The sequence below is a fragment of the Elaeis guineensis genome, chromosome 16, assembly GCF_000442705.2.
Source record: "Elaeis guineensis isolate ETL-2024a chromosome 16, EG11, whole genome shotgun sequence".
NCBI classification, from domain to species: domain Eukaryota; kingdom Viridiplantae; phylum Streptophyta; class Magnoliopsida; order Arecales; family Arecaceae; genus Elaeis; species Elaeis guineensis.
This window is the reverse complement of record NC_026008.2, coordinates 21,831,967-21,849,167: the sequence shown is the minus strand read 5'-3', so window position 1 is coordinate 21,849,167 and position 17,201 is coordinate 21,831,967. Positions and strand designations below refer to the sequence as shown.

Genomic DNA, 17,201 nt, shown 5'->3' with positions numbered 1-17,201 from the left:
CCTATGTTGAGGCCAAAAACAGACAATAAAATAAGAAAAACGAGATCATGCTAAAATTTTTGATTTTGGTACAATTTTAAGTTATGTTATAGATTTATGGATGATTTACACAATGCTTCCGAAATCATAATTTTTGTTAACTTTATAATTTAAAATTAAAAATATATTTTCAGATTAAAAATTAATAAAATAATAAGAAAAAAATTGTAAAATTGATAGCATGTTTAGGGATATGCATGCTACTCTCTATCAAAATTTGGCACCAATTTATTTAAGTTTAGGCATGATCATGCACAGAGGTGTAGGCCAAATTTGAATAAATTTGAAAAATAAGTAGCTTTTTGTGCATGTCTATAAGATGAGAATAATATATATACCATCCTTAATAGGGTGCTATACCAATCCAAACTCAAATTAAATTTATGAATATTTTATATTTTAAAAAAATTAAAGCAAAAAATTATCAAGAATTATTTAAATAATACAAAAAAGAAAAATTAGTATTATGTGTAGATAATTTAGAAGTACTTTTTGAAGCAAAAAACTGATTTTTGAAGATAATCTAAGATAAGCATATATCTAGCACCCCTAGTAGGATTCTACATTATTCTGAATTAAAATAAATTTTTCAGATATTTTCTAATTGAATATCAATTTGTCATATAAAAATTAATTAAAAATTATCTAACAAAGCCTAAAAAATATTAAAAATTTGTATTCAATATAGATAATGTAGAAGTATTTCCTGAATTACTTTGGTGATTTTTAATTACAATATGATTTATCAATTTTTAAATAATTAATTAGGCATAACAATTGATGTAAAAATGTTTCACATGTGTTCAGTAAACTTGCAGGAATAGATCCAATAAAGAGTCAAAGAATAGCATTGGTTGGAATTATAAGGTCATGCTCTTAGGCCAGCACTATTGGAGGTGCAGGTAGTGTGATACAAAGTTGAAGGGGGAGGACTGAGGAGTAACCTAGTGGTTTGACTTAGGAACCTTTAGAGCAAACAATTCCATAATTTTAGCGCAATAGATTCTAGCTACAACAAGATTTACAACAGCGTTTGCCATACCGTGCCAAACCGACCGGTATAATCCGTATCGTACCGGACCGGCGAGGAACCAGCATGATTCAGTTGGTAAATTCGGTACACCAGCGGTACGAAAGAAAAAAAAAGAGAAAGTGAGAAAGAGAGAGAGGAGGAGAGGGAGGGAGGTGGGAGCCACCGAAGGCCGGCGGTGGCCGGCTGCAGCTGCCGGAGGGCTTCCGAGCCCCGTATCGCCCGATAGGACTTTCAAGAGAGTGAGAAAGAGAGAGAGAGCGCTCGGATGGGGGAGGGACCTACCGAACAGACGACGCCTCCATCGCGAGGCCTCCGATGGCCAGCGAGCCAACGCTAACGGCCTGAGGGCGGTGGCGTGGGCGAAGCCCCTCCACGGCTCCGCCCCTTTCTTCTTTTTCGAAACAGACGGTCTGTTTCAATTTTTTTTTTTTTGGTTTTAAACTCATGAAGTCGGCAACTGCATTGCCGACTTAATGAATTTTTTTTAAAAAAAAATAAAAATCATCAAGCCGGCAAACTATTTGCCGGCTTCACTTAAAACTATCTTTTTAAAAAAATCGCGAAACAAGGGCGACGCCCCTGTTTCACGCCCGCGGCGCCGCACGTGCGGACTGCGCCCTCCAACAGCCACGGCGGCCAGCCGAAGGCTGTCCGGCGGCCCCGCTGGCTCCTTCCCCTCTTTTTCTTTCTTCCTCCTCTCTCTCTCTCTCTTTTCTTCTTCCGGTTCGGGTCATCTTCGTCGGTTTGATACGATACGAAACCGTACCGAACCATACCGCCGACCGATCGATACGGCCGGCGGTACCGGTTCAGCATACCTTGATTTACAATATCCCCGTTCTCGTAGAAATTATGTGATTTATAGTTTCCTTAAGTAGGAGTCATGATTTGGTATAATGATAAAGGGATTAGGCTGACAAGCATAATGGCATGGGTTCGAGTCCTAAGGCAGACACCTTTTGCACAACAAAAAAAAGTTCAAAAGTTACGCATGTCCCCAGTTTACTCCTCCTAGGACCCTAGACTGTCGGGACCATAACTGGGTAATGGCCTTTTTAAATTAAAAGAATTCCATTTTCTTTACCCATGAGATCTTCCACACACCAATCAGATAAAGAATATTCCTTAGATAACCTCAATGGGTATCCAAAAAGGCCCCAAAAGATATCTCAATATTGATGACAAACTAACATAATAGGTTATTTTGCTTTCCTATTCGAGTTTTGAATTTGATCATATCTAGTTTGTTAAATGCTTTGCAGCTTGGAATCACTATTTCTATTATGATCAACGTTCGCGGATTCGGTACCGAAATCCGTGCCGATTACCGACCGATACGATACGATACCGTACTAGACCGTATCGATAATAAAAAAATTGAAAAAAAATCCCATCCAATAGCAAAAAAAATGAAAATCAAGCCGAACCGGACTAAACTGATACTGTACCATACCATAGCGGACCAAACCGTCCGGTTTCGAATGGTTCGGACTGATACCATATCGAACCAATCGGTTCGGTCTGATTCAAGCCATTTTTCAAAAATCTGACCTGAACCGGACCAGTTTCCCACTGGTACGGTACGATACCGGATATATCGACCAGTTCGGGCCAGTACGAAATACCATGATTATAATCATGCAACCACTATCATATCCACAAAAAAATAAATAAATACACAACAGATCTATAAATAATCATGCAAATTGCCACCTTAATCAAGCAATGGTGTAGCTGATGAGACAATTTTACTATGTTCTCTACAAAATGCAATTTAGATTCACTTCCCTTTCCTGAGTCTCTCTTAAGAATTGACTCAATACCTCTAGTTATTTATTGTATAATTTACATCAACAATGATGTCAATGTTAAAAATTTATGGAAAGGATCACACAGCAGTAAACAATGTTTGGAACCCTAAACTACATGAATCAAAAAGGTGCTTGCCTGTTTGCCCAGCATGCAACAAGCAGTAAAAAATTATTCCTTGCTTGTATATGTTAAAAACTACACAATTGTGCCAATGTCCCATGTGGAGGAACAAAAAAACATGCATTCTCAAAATGCCCCCTCCCAACATACCCTTCTAATAATTAAAATATATCTTCTCCCAAGAACCCTTATAATGTTTTTATCTCAATGGATGGGATTCTTCCTTATTATCTTTAACTAGGCCCCAAGATAGTCAGGAGAGATGGACTCCATCTTAAGCTATATTTCTTTCCTCCAAAGCCATTCTTGCTCAAGATATGACACTATCAGACCCTCTTACTGACTACCAAGTCAGACATCTACTCTGAAAGTGGAATTTTATGTTGAAGGAAACAACTAGAGGATCTATTTGGTCTAGTCTACAATCAAGAGTCTAAAAAACTCTTAACATTGATGCCAAATTAGAACAATAAATCCACTATAGCCAAGTGGTAATGTTTTTATAAAAGGACTCAAGTCCATCAAAGCAGACCAATTACAATGAGAAAGAGGAGACTGATGTGGGCGCCCGACACAGAAACAGTCATTAACAACATCTAATGCTTGAGTTAATGCCCTCAGAAAAATCTCTCTTTTTCCAAGAAAATGGTGGAGAACTCACCACAAATTTCAGTAGCACATGAAATAACAGAGAACACGATTGGAAGCACCCAACCGAAAATGAGGAGCAAATAAGTATAGGGAAAGAAAGAAAAGGAGAAGAGGAGGAGGAGGAGGAGATGGGAGACCTTGAATTCTTTTGGATCCCACTGCCATCTATCAATAGCAATATATCATGTAAGCTGGTGATACGGGCTTGTATCACAAAAGAATATTAACGAGCGACAGTTCTCGCTTAACATGAAAGAAAAGGACAATATAAATAGTAAATTACTAAATCAAAATACTAAGCCATATTGGTTGTAGCTTTGAACAAAGTAAGGGTCAAGACTAGATTGGTGTTCTGCTTCCAATACTCGACTATAAGTACTATTATATTGCAACCTGTCTGGAGCAAAAGTAAAATTCAATCAGCAAGGAGAAAAATGATTATTAAAACATGTTATCTTTAATATAAATTGTTGACAAATTTATTTACAAATTTCTTATTAAGCAGTTAGTTAATATGGTAATGGAGTCAAGGTTGCTGAAAGTAATGGGTTCAAATCCACTCCAAATCAATTACTTATGGATGGGATTCTTTCTAATTATCACTATGTAGGTCAAAAGTTAACTCGGGAGAGACCTCTTAAACTATACTTTTTTCCTCCTAAAATACCATCCTACAATATTATAAAATGTGGTGCTTTTAAGGTGTTTATTTCCTTTCCTTAAAATCCGATTGTCCTTATCAGATGGCTTTCCTCTTTCCTCTCACAAAGTTCCACCGTTCCTTGACACTAATTTATTATTTTCAAGGTTTTTATTTTAGAATAGATCCAGTTTGTATTGGCATCAGGCACCTCCCAATGCAATACATAACTTAATCTTGGACCCAACTATCTCAATTGATAAACGAAGACATCCTGAAATATCCACAGACACAATATAAGCATATTGCCTGATGTCTCTAAATCATCCTTTTATTTTTTTCGATAAAATTTTAAGAAAAATATCTCAAAATCAGAACCTTGATATAGTTCTCAATTTTGGATTTCCCATATCCGCCAAGGTTTTGATATCTTAGTCCTGAAATGTTGGCCACAATCTCGAAAATCTTGGTTCCTTTCAAAATTGCTTATTTTCCATATCAACTAGGGTAAACAAATATCTCCATTCATCTCAGCTTCGGCCACCCACTAAGATGACTGAGATCTGCCTTCAAAAAAACCTTGATTATTTATATCTTTGTGTGTGGGTATATTTTACTTCCTCTTTGGTTACATACAATCTGACACTAAGGTGGGTCTCTGATGTTGCTTCTACTTTTAGTTGTTCTCATAAAAGGAGAAGCTAGAAGCTGGATTTTCTAGCTTCTGCTAAAAGCATTGTTTAATTTTGCTTCTTGTAGAAGCACTTTTCATACACTATTACCAAAAACGTTGCTTCTACAAAGCATGTTTTTGCTTTTAAAGTGCCAAAGTACTCTTTTTAAGCAACACCAAACATGTCCAAAGAGCATAAGCATCTTCTCCCTTTCTCTTTAGTACTCTGTCATGAAGAAAGGTCAAAAATATAAGCAGCCATCACTATTTAGTTAAATAAAGAAAATCTTGTTGTGCTTGAATTCAGTGGGATATAAATATGATAACATATGACTTATCACATCGTTGGTTCAATAAAAAAACACATTATCATAGGTTTAACAAAAAGATAATGCAATTATAACAAAAGCCTTTTATTATTTCTTGTGCATGCTTAGTGTCAAAACTTCCAATTCGAAATCCACCAAAAACTATCTAATCCAATGTGAATCAAATATTTGGATTAGGACTGGAATTGACCTCTGCTTCAATTATGAATTAGATTTTGATTTCTAAATATGTATATCTAAAACTACACCATCCTAAATTTATTTGAAACCATAAACTAAATTTTGCATAACCCTCTTTAAATTTATAAAATTATTCTCTCGTCTACTGGGCATTAGTTCCATTTATAAAATTATTTTCTCTTTTACCAGGTATCAGTTCCATGTGCATATGCAAGTGCATTCTAACTAGTTACTACAAATATATATGAAATAGACACAAGTATTTGCATAAAAGCAAAAACAAGTCCATAACACATCACAAATAAATCAATATTTAGAAAAGAATGAAGTACCAGATATAAGCCTTCCATGGGTGCATGAACAGCCCCCTTCAACAAAGCAACTAATAGCCAAAATGCATCTTCTTCACTCATGTAAAGAAGCAACAAACCTGCTAAAAATCCCATCCCCTGCAATATAGTTAGCTGCATCAAGTGATATCCTGATAATTTCAATATTATGAAGCAGTGATCTTAAATCTTTTAGCTGGGCAAATGCTAAAAAGTAGGGTTCATTACTTCAATTCAACCTGAACATATCCAACATCCCTGTCATATACAGAGTATGCCTTCAGAACATTGTATAGGGACCTTTGGCCTGGTCCATGCCTCTGTTGAAAGAAAACATGCGAAGGAAAAGTTCGAGATATGTCACGAATTATATCCAACTCTGATGCTGATGTCTCATATATCACTAGTTGCTGCAGAAAAATAATTAGCAATAAGCATATTACTAACAAACTCAAAAGATGGAAAAACATGGAAAGTTTGATACAAGAAAGATAACCAAAAAAAAAAATCATGCACAATAACAAAGGTACGACAAGCCTTATCTAATCTATTCATCCTCAGTTTCTTGAATCTCTTACTCTTTTTCTATTCAAGACTGCATCTCTCATCAATCCAAAATTTCAAAAACCATTATCACAACTTTTATTGAGGTAATCATTAATCGAGTAATCTCTTTACTGAAACTCTCATGTCAACTTTAAGCATCTGTCCTCACCAGGGACTACACTTTAGTCTTTTCTTGTGCAATGTAGACCATATCACTCAATTTTACATTCTGTCCTTTATATTGACATTTGAATTTCTGGTGATGCCCTTGTTCTCAATACTCATTCTCCTCTATAACTCCTAAACATTTTTTTTCTTCAATGCTCAATATCCTTTTTTTTTTTTTTGAAGAAAGATGCTCACTTATGTTTTTGGATTACCTGCATCCCAGAAAACAAATACTCCAAGTCTCCAATCCAAATATCAGTGTCAACTTTACCATCAGTCTATAAGATTTTTACTCTGAATCGCATGTAGTGATTACACTATTTTTGAGCATATTTTCCATGTCATCAACTCCCCTCTTAAATGAAAATGTCAATTTGTTTCTTTGTTTACATATGCAGTATAATTCAATAAAAGAACTCGAGGTAGGTCTAGATATACATTCTAATTTTAGCCTAAATTTCATCCAAGTTTTAAGGGACCGATATCCCATCCATCTCAATTTCATCCAAGTTTTATCTTATCTGAGATAAAAGTCCAGATAGGCTTCAAAAACAACCCACATCCTAATTTCTCACCAAGAAATAAGCATCTGATCATCTAAAATAATGGCTCATATCTGTCTCTTCTCCAACCCTTTGTTTCCCACTTCCCCCTACCATGCTCCCACCACCACTCCCTCCCTTCTCTCCACCCCCCCCCCTCCCCCCCCCCCCCCCGCCGCGGTCCACTTAGCCACCTTTGATTCTCTTGCCTGCTGCTACCATGGACTCTCTATTTTGCTATAGTTGGTTCGGCTACCCTCCACTTTGCCAGATCTCCACCAACCCCCTGTGCAACACCCACCACCCCCCCCCCCTCCCTCCCCGGGGCCACCAACCGCACAAAGCCCCCCCCTCCCCCAACCCCCGCGGGATGTGCCCATCCTTGAGACTGATTTCACTGCCCTCAAATGGTAAAATAGATAGGTTAACAATATTGGTCAATATCCACACATATATCAGTTTATATTGACCATGATTATAAGGGCCAATGTTTTCTATATATCATATCGGTCAGTGCCTGATCCTGAGACAAACTGATATCTCAACCGATATACAGCCACATGAAACCAGTACTGCATATACTTTTTCCAAGTTCGATCCAAATCTTTCCATCATGATTCAATTTTAACATTCCCTTATCTCATCTCAGTATCCTACAAAGCCCTCCTTGGAATTACTAGTAGTTGCTTCAACTTCACAATCATCTTAAGACTGAACCTTTCGGTAAAATCAAACTAAGGTTCAAATTTCAAAATTTGTTGTTCTCATGCTTGAAATGGACAAACCTCCTCTTCTGCACGAAAATGTCTTTCACTATTTTATTGATACTCATTCAGTCTTTAGAACCCACTAAATTACCTGGCAAATTTCTATTATAAGATTTCTCCAAGTCAATGCTCACTATTATTTATTCTAGCACCTCATGGAAGGAAGAAAATAGCATAGCAGTAGACCTTCTCACCTATAATAATATTGGTTGTTAGAAGTAATCATTAATTCTCTTATTCATTTCATACCTTCATAACATGTTGCAATTCTTTGACAGTTGATGCACTTGTTCATCACCTTCATATTTGTAAGTTGGCATCAGAATACTCCTACAACCATACTGCATTCCTTAATTTACAAAGATCTCATAAATTATGTTACTTAGCTAAAACTGCCCAATTTCGCTGATGGTTTTCCCTATGCCCCTAGCTATCAGCTATAACACATAGCATCCCACCTGGATAGCAACAACAATGATCAAAAAATAAAAGAGAAAGTAAAAAGATTGTTCTTTTTATAAGATGCAATATCAACACTGTCCCAAGAAAAGATAAGCAGGGCGACGAGTTTGGCATACAGAACCAATTAGACTTGCAATTGTGAGGCTGGCCAACCACCAGGCTTTGACGAATCACTTTAGCCTATCTAAAAGCAAATCCGCATGAACAGAACTCATTATGCTATTATAGAATTGTCCTTCTCTGTGTTGGAAGAGGTTTGCATAGAAATTCATAGGGCCAATGTCTTTGCACTTGGTGTTGTTACAGAATATTTTGATCCCAAAAGGAGCTATATGATATCGCACTATCCTAAATATGTTAAACAAGACTCGTTTTGAGTTATTATCTTCACCTCAAAATGACACAAAGATCCGAATTCCTAGCCACAACAATGGAAAACATATCATCCATAGAGTTTGACATCATAAATAGAATAATTTCCAAGAAGCAAATTATGTCAAGGAAAGCAAAAGTAGTATGTATATGCTAAGTGGATTGCCTCATAAACCCCTGGATTCATTAGCAAAAGGTGAAAACAAAAGTAGTATGTATATGCTAAGTGGATTACCTCATAAACCCCTGGATTCATTAGCAAAAGGTCTCGACTTCCAGAAATCAATTGCCAGACAAGTCCTCTCAAACAATCAGGAATTCCCTTTCTTATACGCCTCTTAACCACATGAGGTTTCCTTCTAACATAATGCTTCCAATCGCTTCCACCGACACCTATCATTTTCCTCCACTTTCTAATCCTCCTTTCTTCCCTGAAAGAAATTGATCATCATATGTTGGAAGTATGGCATCAAAAGTCATTGCATGAAGAATAATTAGAAACATAAAACCATGCACATTGCACACCGGATATAAGTCTTCCAACACGATGAAGAATATTATGAAATCATAGCAAATAAAAAAATGACTGTACCTCGACACTGGTAAAGAAAACAACAGCCAAAAAGTTTCTCCCTAAGTTCAGTCCTTTCATGGAAAATTGTGAAAGCAGGCAGGAAGTATTCACCAATCAAGTCGTTTAACATGCTCTAAATCATAGAAGCTGAGAGTATGGATGTTCAGAAATGTGGCTTCATAAAAGGAATAAAGTCAGAGTATAAAGTGGAAAAAATAAAGTTGAATTGACAGTCGACTCTGTGGAACCTTGTAAAGTTTCTACTGAACAAATTTAAATATACTATAGATTCAGATAATTTCAACCTACCAGAATAATTACTAAACTGAATAGCATGCAAATAATTTGAACTGAACTTTCTAAATCTGTAAACTAAATATGAGTATTTACAGTAATCCTCAGTCAGGTAAATATCTGATCTTTCAGAAATTACTTGACAGCAAATAAATATGACAGGGAGAGTACCTGAGTACAAATAAATTTGAAATACCCTGCATATTCTTTATTCTTAGAAATGTGCTAAATATCTAAAGCATGTTGTGTGAATTTTTTACCACTTTCACCTGAAAGCCCATGTTGGCTGCAAACTCAACCATGACTGAGTTTCAAACAGCTTTTGTCGAACGCAAAGCTATGCCTACTAACATAAAATGGCATGTTATTTGTTCCTTCAGTAGGCTTATGTGTGAGGCCACACTTCTGATTAGGAGAAGGGAAAACAGGAATAACGTAAAGCTCATGATATAGTGGTTGCTATCCAATGTACATCAAAAAAAACAACCCATACTTCTATAAATTCTAAGTGGGAAACTGCAAACAATATTGAAGAGGGACAAACCCAATGGTGTAACCATACCTCTCATGTTCATTGGCAGGCCTGCTTTTAGTTATGCCATCTGGAGAGTTCTGCTCTTGTTTTATAAATCCAAACCTGTCCACTGGTTGTGAAGGAGGAATAGGTCCTGGTTCAAACTCATCGCTTGTTCTTTTCTTTTCCATTCCATTAGCTGTTACAAACCCTCTTACCATAAAGGAAGTAAAAGAGACACATTCTTTTTCCTGCCATGGCCATCCATTTGTAGTTTCTAGGTCACATGCATGAAAAATGACAAAAGATATCATTTTATTATGGGGTACAGAAAGAGATCATTTGAAGAACAAACAAAAAAATGTTGATGGTGCTGGAGCTTAAAAATTAGAAAAATGTTTTAAACAATAACTTTTATTAAATATTTCTGTAATAATTGATAATTAGCAATGATGTTATTTGTATAAAAACTTGATAATTCTAGATTTTGTAATATATATGCATCAAATAAAATAAAGTTTTAGTAAGGTATTATGATAATCCAATTTTACAGACTTTAGTATATATCATGATGCTCTACTACACTAATTATAGAGTATTGATTGAATGGAGATAGATTATAAACTTGTGCACAACTGAAGAAAAAAGGATGAGTTTTAATGCTATTTTCTGACTAAGACATGGCACTACACACCAAACTAGGGATATCCCTTTATGGAGTTTTTGAACATCAATTATGGTAACCAACAAAGTTTGGATGTTTATGTAGCCTAAAATTCAGTGTACACACATTTATTGCAAAACTTAGGTTCAGATACTTCCTGACTTTAGTAAGGACAGATAACCTGATTTAGAACCAGATTAAGTCTACACAAAAATCTATCAACATATATAAAGTGTGCACCCACTTTACTTGATTTTCTTAATGTAAAGTGCTTCTGACTTGACTTTTTTTCAGATAAATGTGTTGGAAATTCAAAATTGTAGGATTTTGTGCAGACTAAATCTGAGTTTAGATCACCTATTTTGATTTTTCCCCCACAGTTTGATAATTGTGCACACTTTACATGACATGAAGACATAACTTCTCAATAGTAGTTTTCAAATGTGGTAAAAGGTAATATTTATGGTAGTGTGCCTAGGATAATCAAGATTCTAACAGTTTCTTCTTATTCTATGCATAATGCAGAGTACCGGATCCTCAAACCACCTGCTACCCACTATCTTCAAGATAGGATGTAGATGAGCTAAGGTTTTAAGATACTTTCAGGAATGACGAGAACTGGAACCTCAAACCACCTATCTATTTACCAGTGGGAAACTCCTAAAACAATGATCCTATGATTCCATTCATGCAGTTTGAATTCATAACAAATATAAGATCCTAACTTTCAATATGCAAGTGATTAATCTATCAACTTTGAATTCAGGTCCTGCCTAACCTAAACACAAGCTATTTTGTTCCACCTGAATTCATGCATTCAAATCTAACCCAGAAAATTTATAATAATTATCCAGATGAACAACAAAATTTTGTTCTTCTAGCACATAATGTAATAAACATTTGGAACTACATAAAGTCCGATATCAATCAAATAGCAACACAAATTAACATCCACACGAACCTTTTTTTGTTTAATTTCTTCTGTAGCATGGTAGGCAACATTCACCACCACAAAACACCTAAAAGTAATACAACAAACAAATCCTCAAAAAAAAAAAAAAAAAAAGCCATTCAGACTCGAAGGCTCTAGCCATTCAGATTTCACGCAAGAAGGACCAAGCACTTTAGAATGAGATGATGATCATTTTGTGCCCAAAGAAGATGATAGGATCAAGTTAGGATGTCAATCATTTGGTAACAGCAAAGGCTTATTATACAGAAATCATGCATCCCATTTTGTTCATCTGCCATATCCTTCGGTGGCTCATCAACCCAAAACTGCCACCCAATGTAACGTAAAAGGCTATATTTTTGGAAAACGCAGTCATGTACCGATAAGAATCATGATTAAAATTCTGCCATGCAAAATCATTCTCTTACAATACATAGCTATGTTCACCACCTGATCAAACTCAAAATTACCATACCTTTCCGAATCAATAACAGGGATTTGGTTATAGTAGTCCCTATCTCCTATGGGTGACTATTTCTAGTTTTTCTACGGTGATGACCCGTCTTCTCAGCTATCCAAACAAATATAGACTAGAACATTTTATCACTTTCTTCGCTCACTACCAAGTTGCAAAGATTTACAAAATAACATTACAGCAATAACATCCTAAAATTCGCAAATAACAGCCAAACAGTAACATCCCAAAAAATCTAGCCATTTCCACGATCTGTTAGCACACAAAAGAAAGGGATTCGAAAGAGCATATATCCGAAATGTTAAACTTCACTCAACTACAAAGCAAGATTTATGGAAATCCCAGTATTGAAATCTGTTCATGGAACCCAAGAACATACATGAATTTGACCTTAGTAACACAAAAATAAGGGGAAAAATTAGAATTTATCAGCTGTAAGGATGGAAACAAGGAAACGAGGGAGTGGAAAGGATCCGGGGGTTGGTTTGGGATAAGACATGGCTCAAGGCCAAAAAGTGAGAGAGAAATTGATGGAGACCTTCGAGGTTTCAAGCCACGGCAACGGCGACGGCGGAGGCAGGAGACGACGGTGCTGCACGGCGGCGAGATTCGTTCGAGGCCAGGTGGCGATCGGAGGACAATAGAACAGAGAAGAGGCCAAGGCGTAGAAGAAGGCGCCGCCGGACGGCGAGGAGGTGAGCAACAGGGGATGCACGACGGCAATTGGAGGATGGAAGAGAGAGGGAAGGATCGAGACTTACGGTCAGGTCTCGAGGAGAGTAATAAACAGGAGGGGAGCAGTTTACAATGGAGATATGGGCCGGCGGCCCATATCCGGCCACATGGCCTAAACCGAACGCCGAGACCGCATCCCTTCCTTATAAAATATATTCTAAAATTAATATTTATATATATATATTTATTTAATTTATTTATATATATATATCAATATCATCTAATACTGTTAAAAAATTAAAAATTTAAAATTAAAATAACTAAAATATCTTTAATAGCTAGATGTGCAAAAATAAAAGTTGAAAAGAATATATATGTAAATAGTAATTTTGTAAACAATATACATACAAATTTAAAAATTTAGGAGAGCATACATGTAAAAAAAAAAAATTAATTTAATTTTATCTATTTTCTCTTATTTTTAACTAGATGAAAAAAATTTAAATATATTAATAATATTATAGTCTTCAAAATTCTATATTCATTAATTAATATCATAGCCTTCCTAATCTTGCATTTATACTTCTACACAAGAAGAAAAAAATTAATATATTATAAATTAATAGGAAAAAAGAAATACAATTTGTGAGGGTTCCCATCATAAGGGATTGCAGATGTATTTCTTTACACTTTTGTACCGCCTCATCAAAAAAGACAAATAAATATCAAAATTGTGCTTTACGGTAAGGCTGGATGCCGCTTCCAATTTACTACTACTTGGATATATATGACTAATATTCTATTGTTTGCACCGCAAATTCACGTCCGTAAATTATTTGGGCTCCGTGGACCAGGCAATGAGGCCCAATAAAAAAGCTGATACGTGAAGGACATAAAAGTAATGAATCTAATATATATATTATAAAATAAAAATTGAGAAAAAAATTTTTAGCATTTGAGATTATCTACGTAAGTAATTTTTTTATACCATGTGTCCTCCTATCTAACAATCCTTCAAGCATTAAATTTAAGCTTTAAATTAATAAAAAACTATATTAAATCCTATTTATATAAATTAAATTATATTATTAATATATAATATTATTGTATTCTTATAATTAAAATCTATTTATATAGATAGTTGAGAATATGAAATGATATTAAAAATTTGAATGAATTTTATTTTATTATTTATATATAATTTTTTTCAACATGATCAGATCTAAAATTCATGTGCAATGCATGGGCTCAAAACTAGTTTAAATGATACTGAGAGCCGTTTAAAAATAAAGCAATTACAAAAGGTGGATGAGTAGGGGTGTAACTGTATTGTAAAATTTATTTAAACTGGATATAACCATACAAGGAAAAAAAATCAATGGAAACTCTATTTTTTTCCTTATTTACTTTATCTTTATTATTTTTACCTTTTGAATGGCATTTTTACGGCATCATTTTTAGTAGTAGGCATTAGTTTTGTAATTTAAAAGTTTTTGAAGTTCCAAGACAATTCTGAACCCAATTATCCTCTTCAAGTTTTTGGTTATGCACTGGCAAAGCCGTGCATTTCTCTTTGCACCATCAATTTATTGATTTTTCTGAACTTCGACGGTGAAAACAAAGAAATAATTTTTAGCATGCTCGATCAGACAACACGGAATGCCTCTGAAGAAGAAAGTTGAAATTCAAACCTTGGCTATAGAACCGCTAGAAGCTATTCCTACTGATGATCAAGATGTCGAAGACTTGCAAGCTCCCTCGGCTAAACAAGTAGAGTTCGATTCATCCCTACCATAAGTTAATGCTATTAGCGATGAAGTCCAATAAAGAGTATCATTAGGAAAGAAAGTTGGCCAGCATAAAATCCAGCATCTTGCCTCAAAGACTTTCCTATGGATCGTATACTAGATGAATGATACTACGACATAATTTTTGTATCATCTAGATAAAAGTCAAAAAGATCTTGTTGAAACAATTACCAACAAATTTGCTATGATCGTGAGGCCCCTAGTAAGTCAGCAGGAAATTATTTGTTCACTTATCTCTAAGCAGTTTGATAAGTTAATTACATTATTGACTAAATAGAATCGATCCTTACCAGTTAGAATGCGGCCCTAGTGGTATAATCTTAGAAAATGCCCAACCAACAACACAAGAGTCGCTTATATAGTGTCTACAATATGGGAATATGAAAATCCTAGAGAGCTCTCATCTAAAAAAGATGATGTTTTATGATAAAGAAAAGACTGAACATTATGAAGGAGAGCCATCTGGAACAAAGCCTTATTTGATGAATACAGGAGTTTCGACTAGGCCTCCGATTCCATCTCATACAGCCATTTTAGCCAATTATAGGTGGAATTTGAGGATTAATGAAGATAATGCATGTACAATGGGAACTATGGCTGGGTTTAGGCTGAACGTGTCCATTGCCAATTATAGTGGTCATTTCAAGAATAGAGTGAGATTCAGGACAATGATAGCCCTTAACACTTGGGGGCAAGCAAGTCCAAGAAGAGATGCAAACAATGCTGGGGGGCAATATACAAGATCTACAATGGTGCCATTGCCACAATAACTGAATGGGCTAGGTTCCATTTCTAATCCTGGAATTAGGATTAGAATGAGTGCTGCAAAGTTGGGCTCTTACACAGTAAATGATAATCCTGTATATCAGTCACAACAAAGGGTCCCAATACAAGTAAGGATGCCACAGAATCAAGGGATTTGTGCCCAGCCTATTCCTAATGTGGCTCATCTAGCAAATATGGTCAAAGAATAACTAGATTTCTCACTTCAGTCGGTCAATAGTTTGGTCTATAGGAAACCATATCCAAAATGATATGATCAAGAATATGAATTTCCTAGAGGATACAAAGTATCTGAATTTTTCGTTTCTCCAAAGATGATGGTATTTCAATTATACGACTTGTAGAAAGATTCTCAGTCTAGTGTAGTGAGGCAGCCAGTAATGATTTTTTCACGCTTAGGTTATTCATGAACTCTCATTAGATCTACTTTCTCATGGCATATGAATTTGTCTCCTAATTCCATAGTTACTGGGCAAGAAATCTAATATATCTAATATATATATATATATATATATATATATATATATATATTAAAACGGTCTGTCACGTATACATATAGGTATTTCCTCGCATTCACCACGTGTACAGTATTTACTTGGAAACTCAGACATAAAGCTTGACGCGCGCATCAGGTCATGGAGACAATAACAAAAAAAAACAAAAGAAAAGAAAAAGTACTAGCGAGAACCGACAGACAGAATGATGTTGAAGATCGAAGACCCAGTGGGGCCGCTTCTCCCTTCACCGCCTCCGCCTCTGCGCTATCACGACCCCATCCATAGGGTGATGGCGAAAATTGGAGACCCAGTGGCGCCGCTCCTCCCTCCACTGTCTCTGTGCTACGGCATCCCCGCCTCTCAGATCTAAAACCCTACCACAAGCCTCCCACATGTGTCCTCCTTCTAGCCTACCCCGTTTGCTGGCGCCATCGCAGCAAGGGCCGCTGCTGCGGTTCCTTTCTCTCTACCTCTTCCCTCTTCATCTCCTCCATCCTCATCGCCTCTGCCATCTTCTTCCTCTAGCCCTCCAGCCTCAATATCTAGGTCACCTGCCTCCACCTCAATCGCCTCCATGTCTCCCCGTCCCCTCGTGTGGCCGCCCTAGGCATTTGGTTGGTTCAGGTTTGGAGGCAACCCATTTGTAGATTGGTCTCTAGAGATAAGGGGGTTTGGATTGTGTGATTGGAGGGGGTGTTCGGTGGTTCCTCTCCTTTTCCTGTTCGAGAGTCTCAATCGGGTGAGAGCTGAGAGGCTTGGAGCGGCCCAACAATGAAGTTTAGATGATGGCTCAGATTTTGTGGGATGGAACAATCATTGCTTTTTATGAGGGATCAGCCATCATACCGTAAGAAGAGATGGAACAACCATTGCTTTTTATATTTGCATTCACATTGTGTCCTTGATTGTATTGCAGGTTTTGTCTGAATCCACTTAACTTCTGTGGGATTTTACACTATGCTTTTGCAAGGAGGAAATGAGGTGATATAAGTAATTTAAACAGAATATAAATATGGATCATGCAGATATTCTAAAAATATAATAAATATCAATATCAACAAGAAGCAGACAAGATTGCATCATGGGATTTTTGGATCTTCAGGTCTTTCTTATAATGTCTCAAAGTTGTGCAATATTGACAGCAAAATGTCTGATAGCTATAAGAATTCTTGGCATGTTGACGTTTCAAGCATTTGTTGCAATACCCTAGGAAAATAGTTCTTTTTTGTTTTTCCAAACCTCTCCTATATCCCATATGCTTGCCTGTTTCAAGAATTATTATACAGAGAGGCTACTGAATAC

The 17,201-nt window shown here is 36.1% G+C and overlaps 1 protein-coding gene across 7 annotated transcripts in view; it reads right to left on the bottom strand.

The window, feature by feature from the left end:
• LOC105060655 (uncharacterized) overlaps positions 1 to 16,695 on the bottom strand; it is a 39,752-nt gene extending 23,057 nt beyond the window's left edge. Inside the window, exons 1-5 of one of the 7 annotated variants that reach the window (XM_073250298.1) lie at positions 16,095 to 16,695; positions 10,094 to 10,322; positions 8,899 to 9,094; positions 6,046 to 6,216; positions 5,810 to 5,926 (exon numbers count right to left, since the gene is read on the bottom strand). In XM_073250298.1, coding sequence (XP_073106399.1) covers positions 5,810 to 5,926; positions 6,046 to 6,216; positions 8,899 to 9,094; positions 10,094 to 10,266 — 657 coding nt within the window. In that variant the 5' untranslated portion in view covers positions 10,267 to 10,322; positions 16,095 to 16,695. Of the gene's footprint in view, positions 1 to 5,809; positions 5,927 to 6,045; positions 6,217 to 8,898; positions 9,095 to 10,093; positions 10,323 to 12,674; positions 12,990 to 14,502; positions 14,606 to 16,094 lie in introns of those variants that run through there. The other 6 variants (XM_073250299.1, XM_010944445.4, XM_010944448.4 and 3 more) reach the window with 6 other exon arrangements.
• Positions 16,696 to 17,201: the final 506 nt, after the last annotated feature.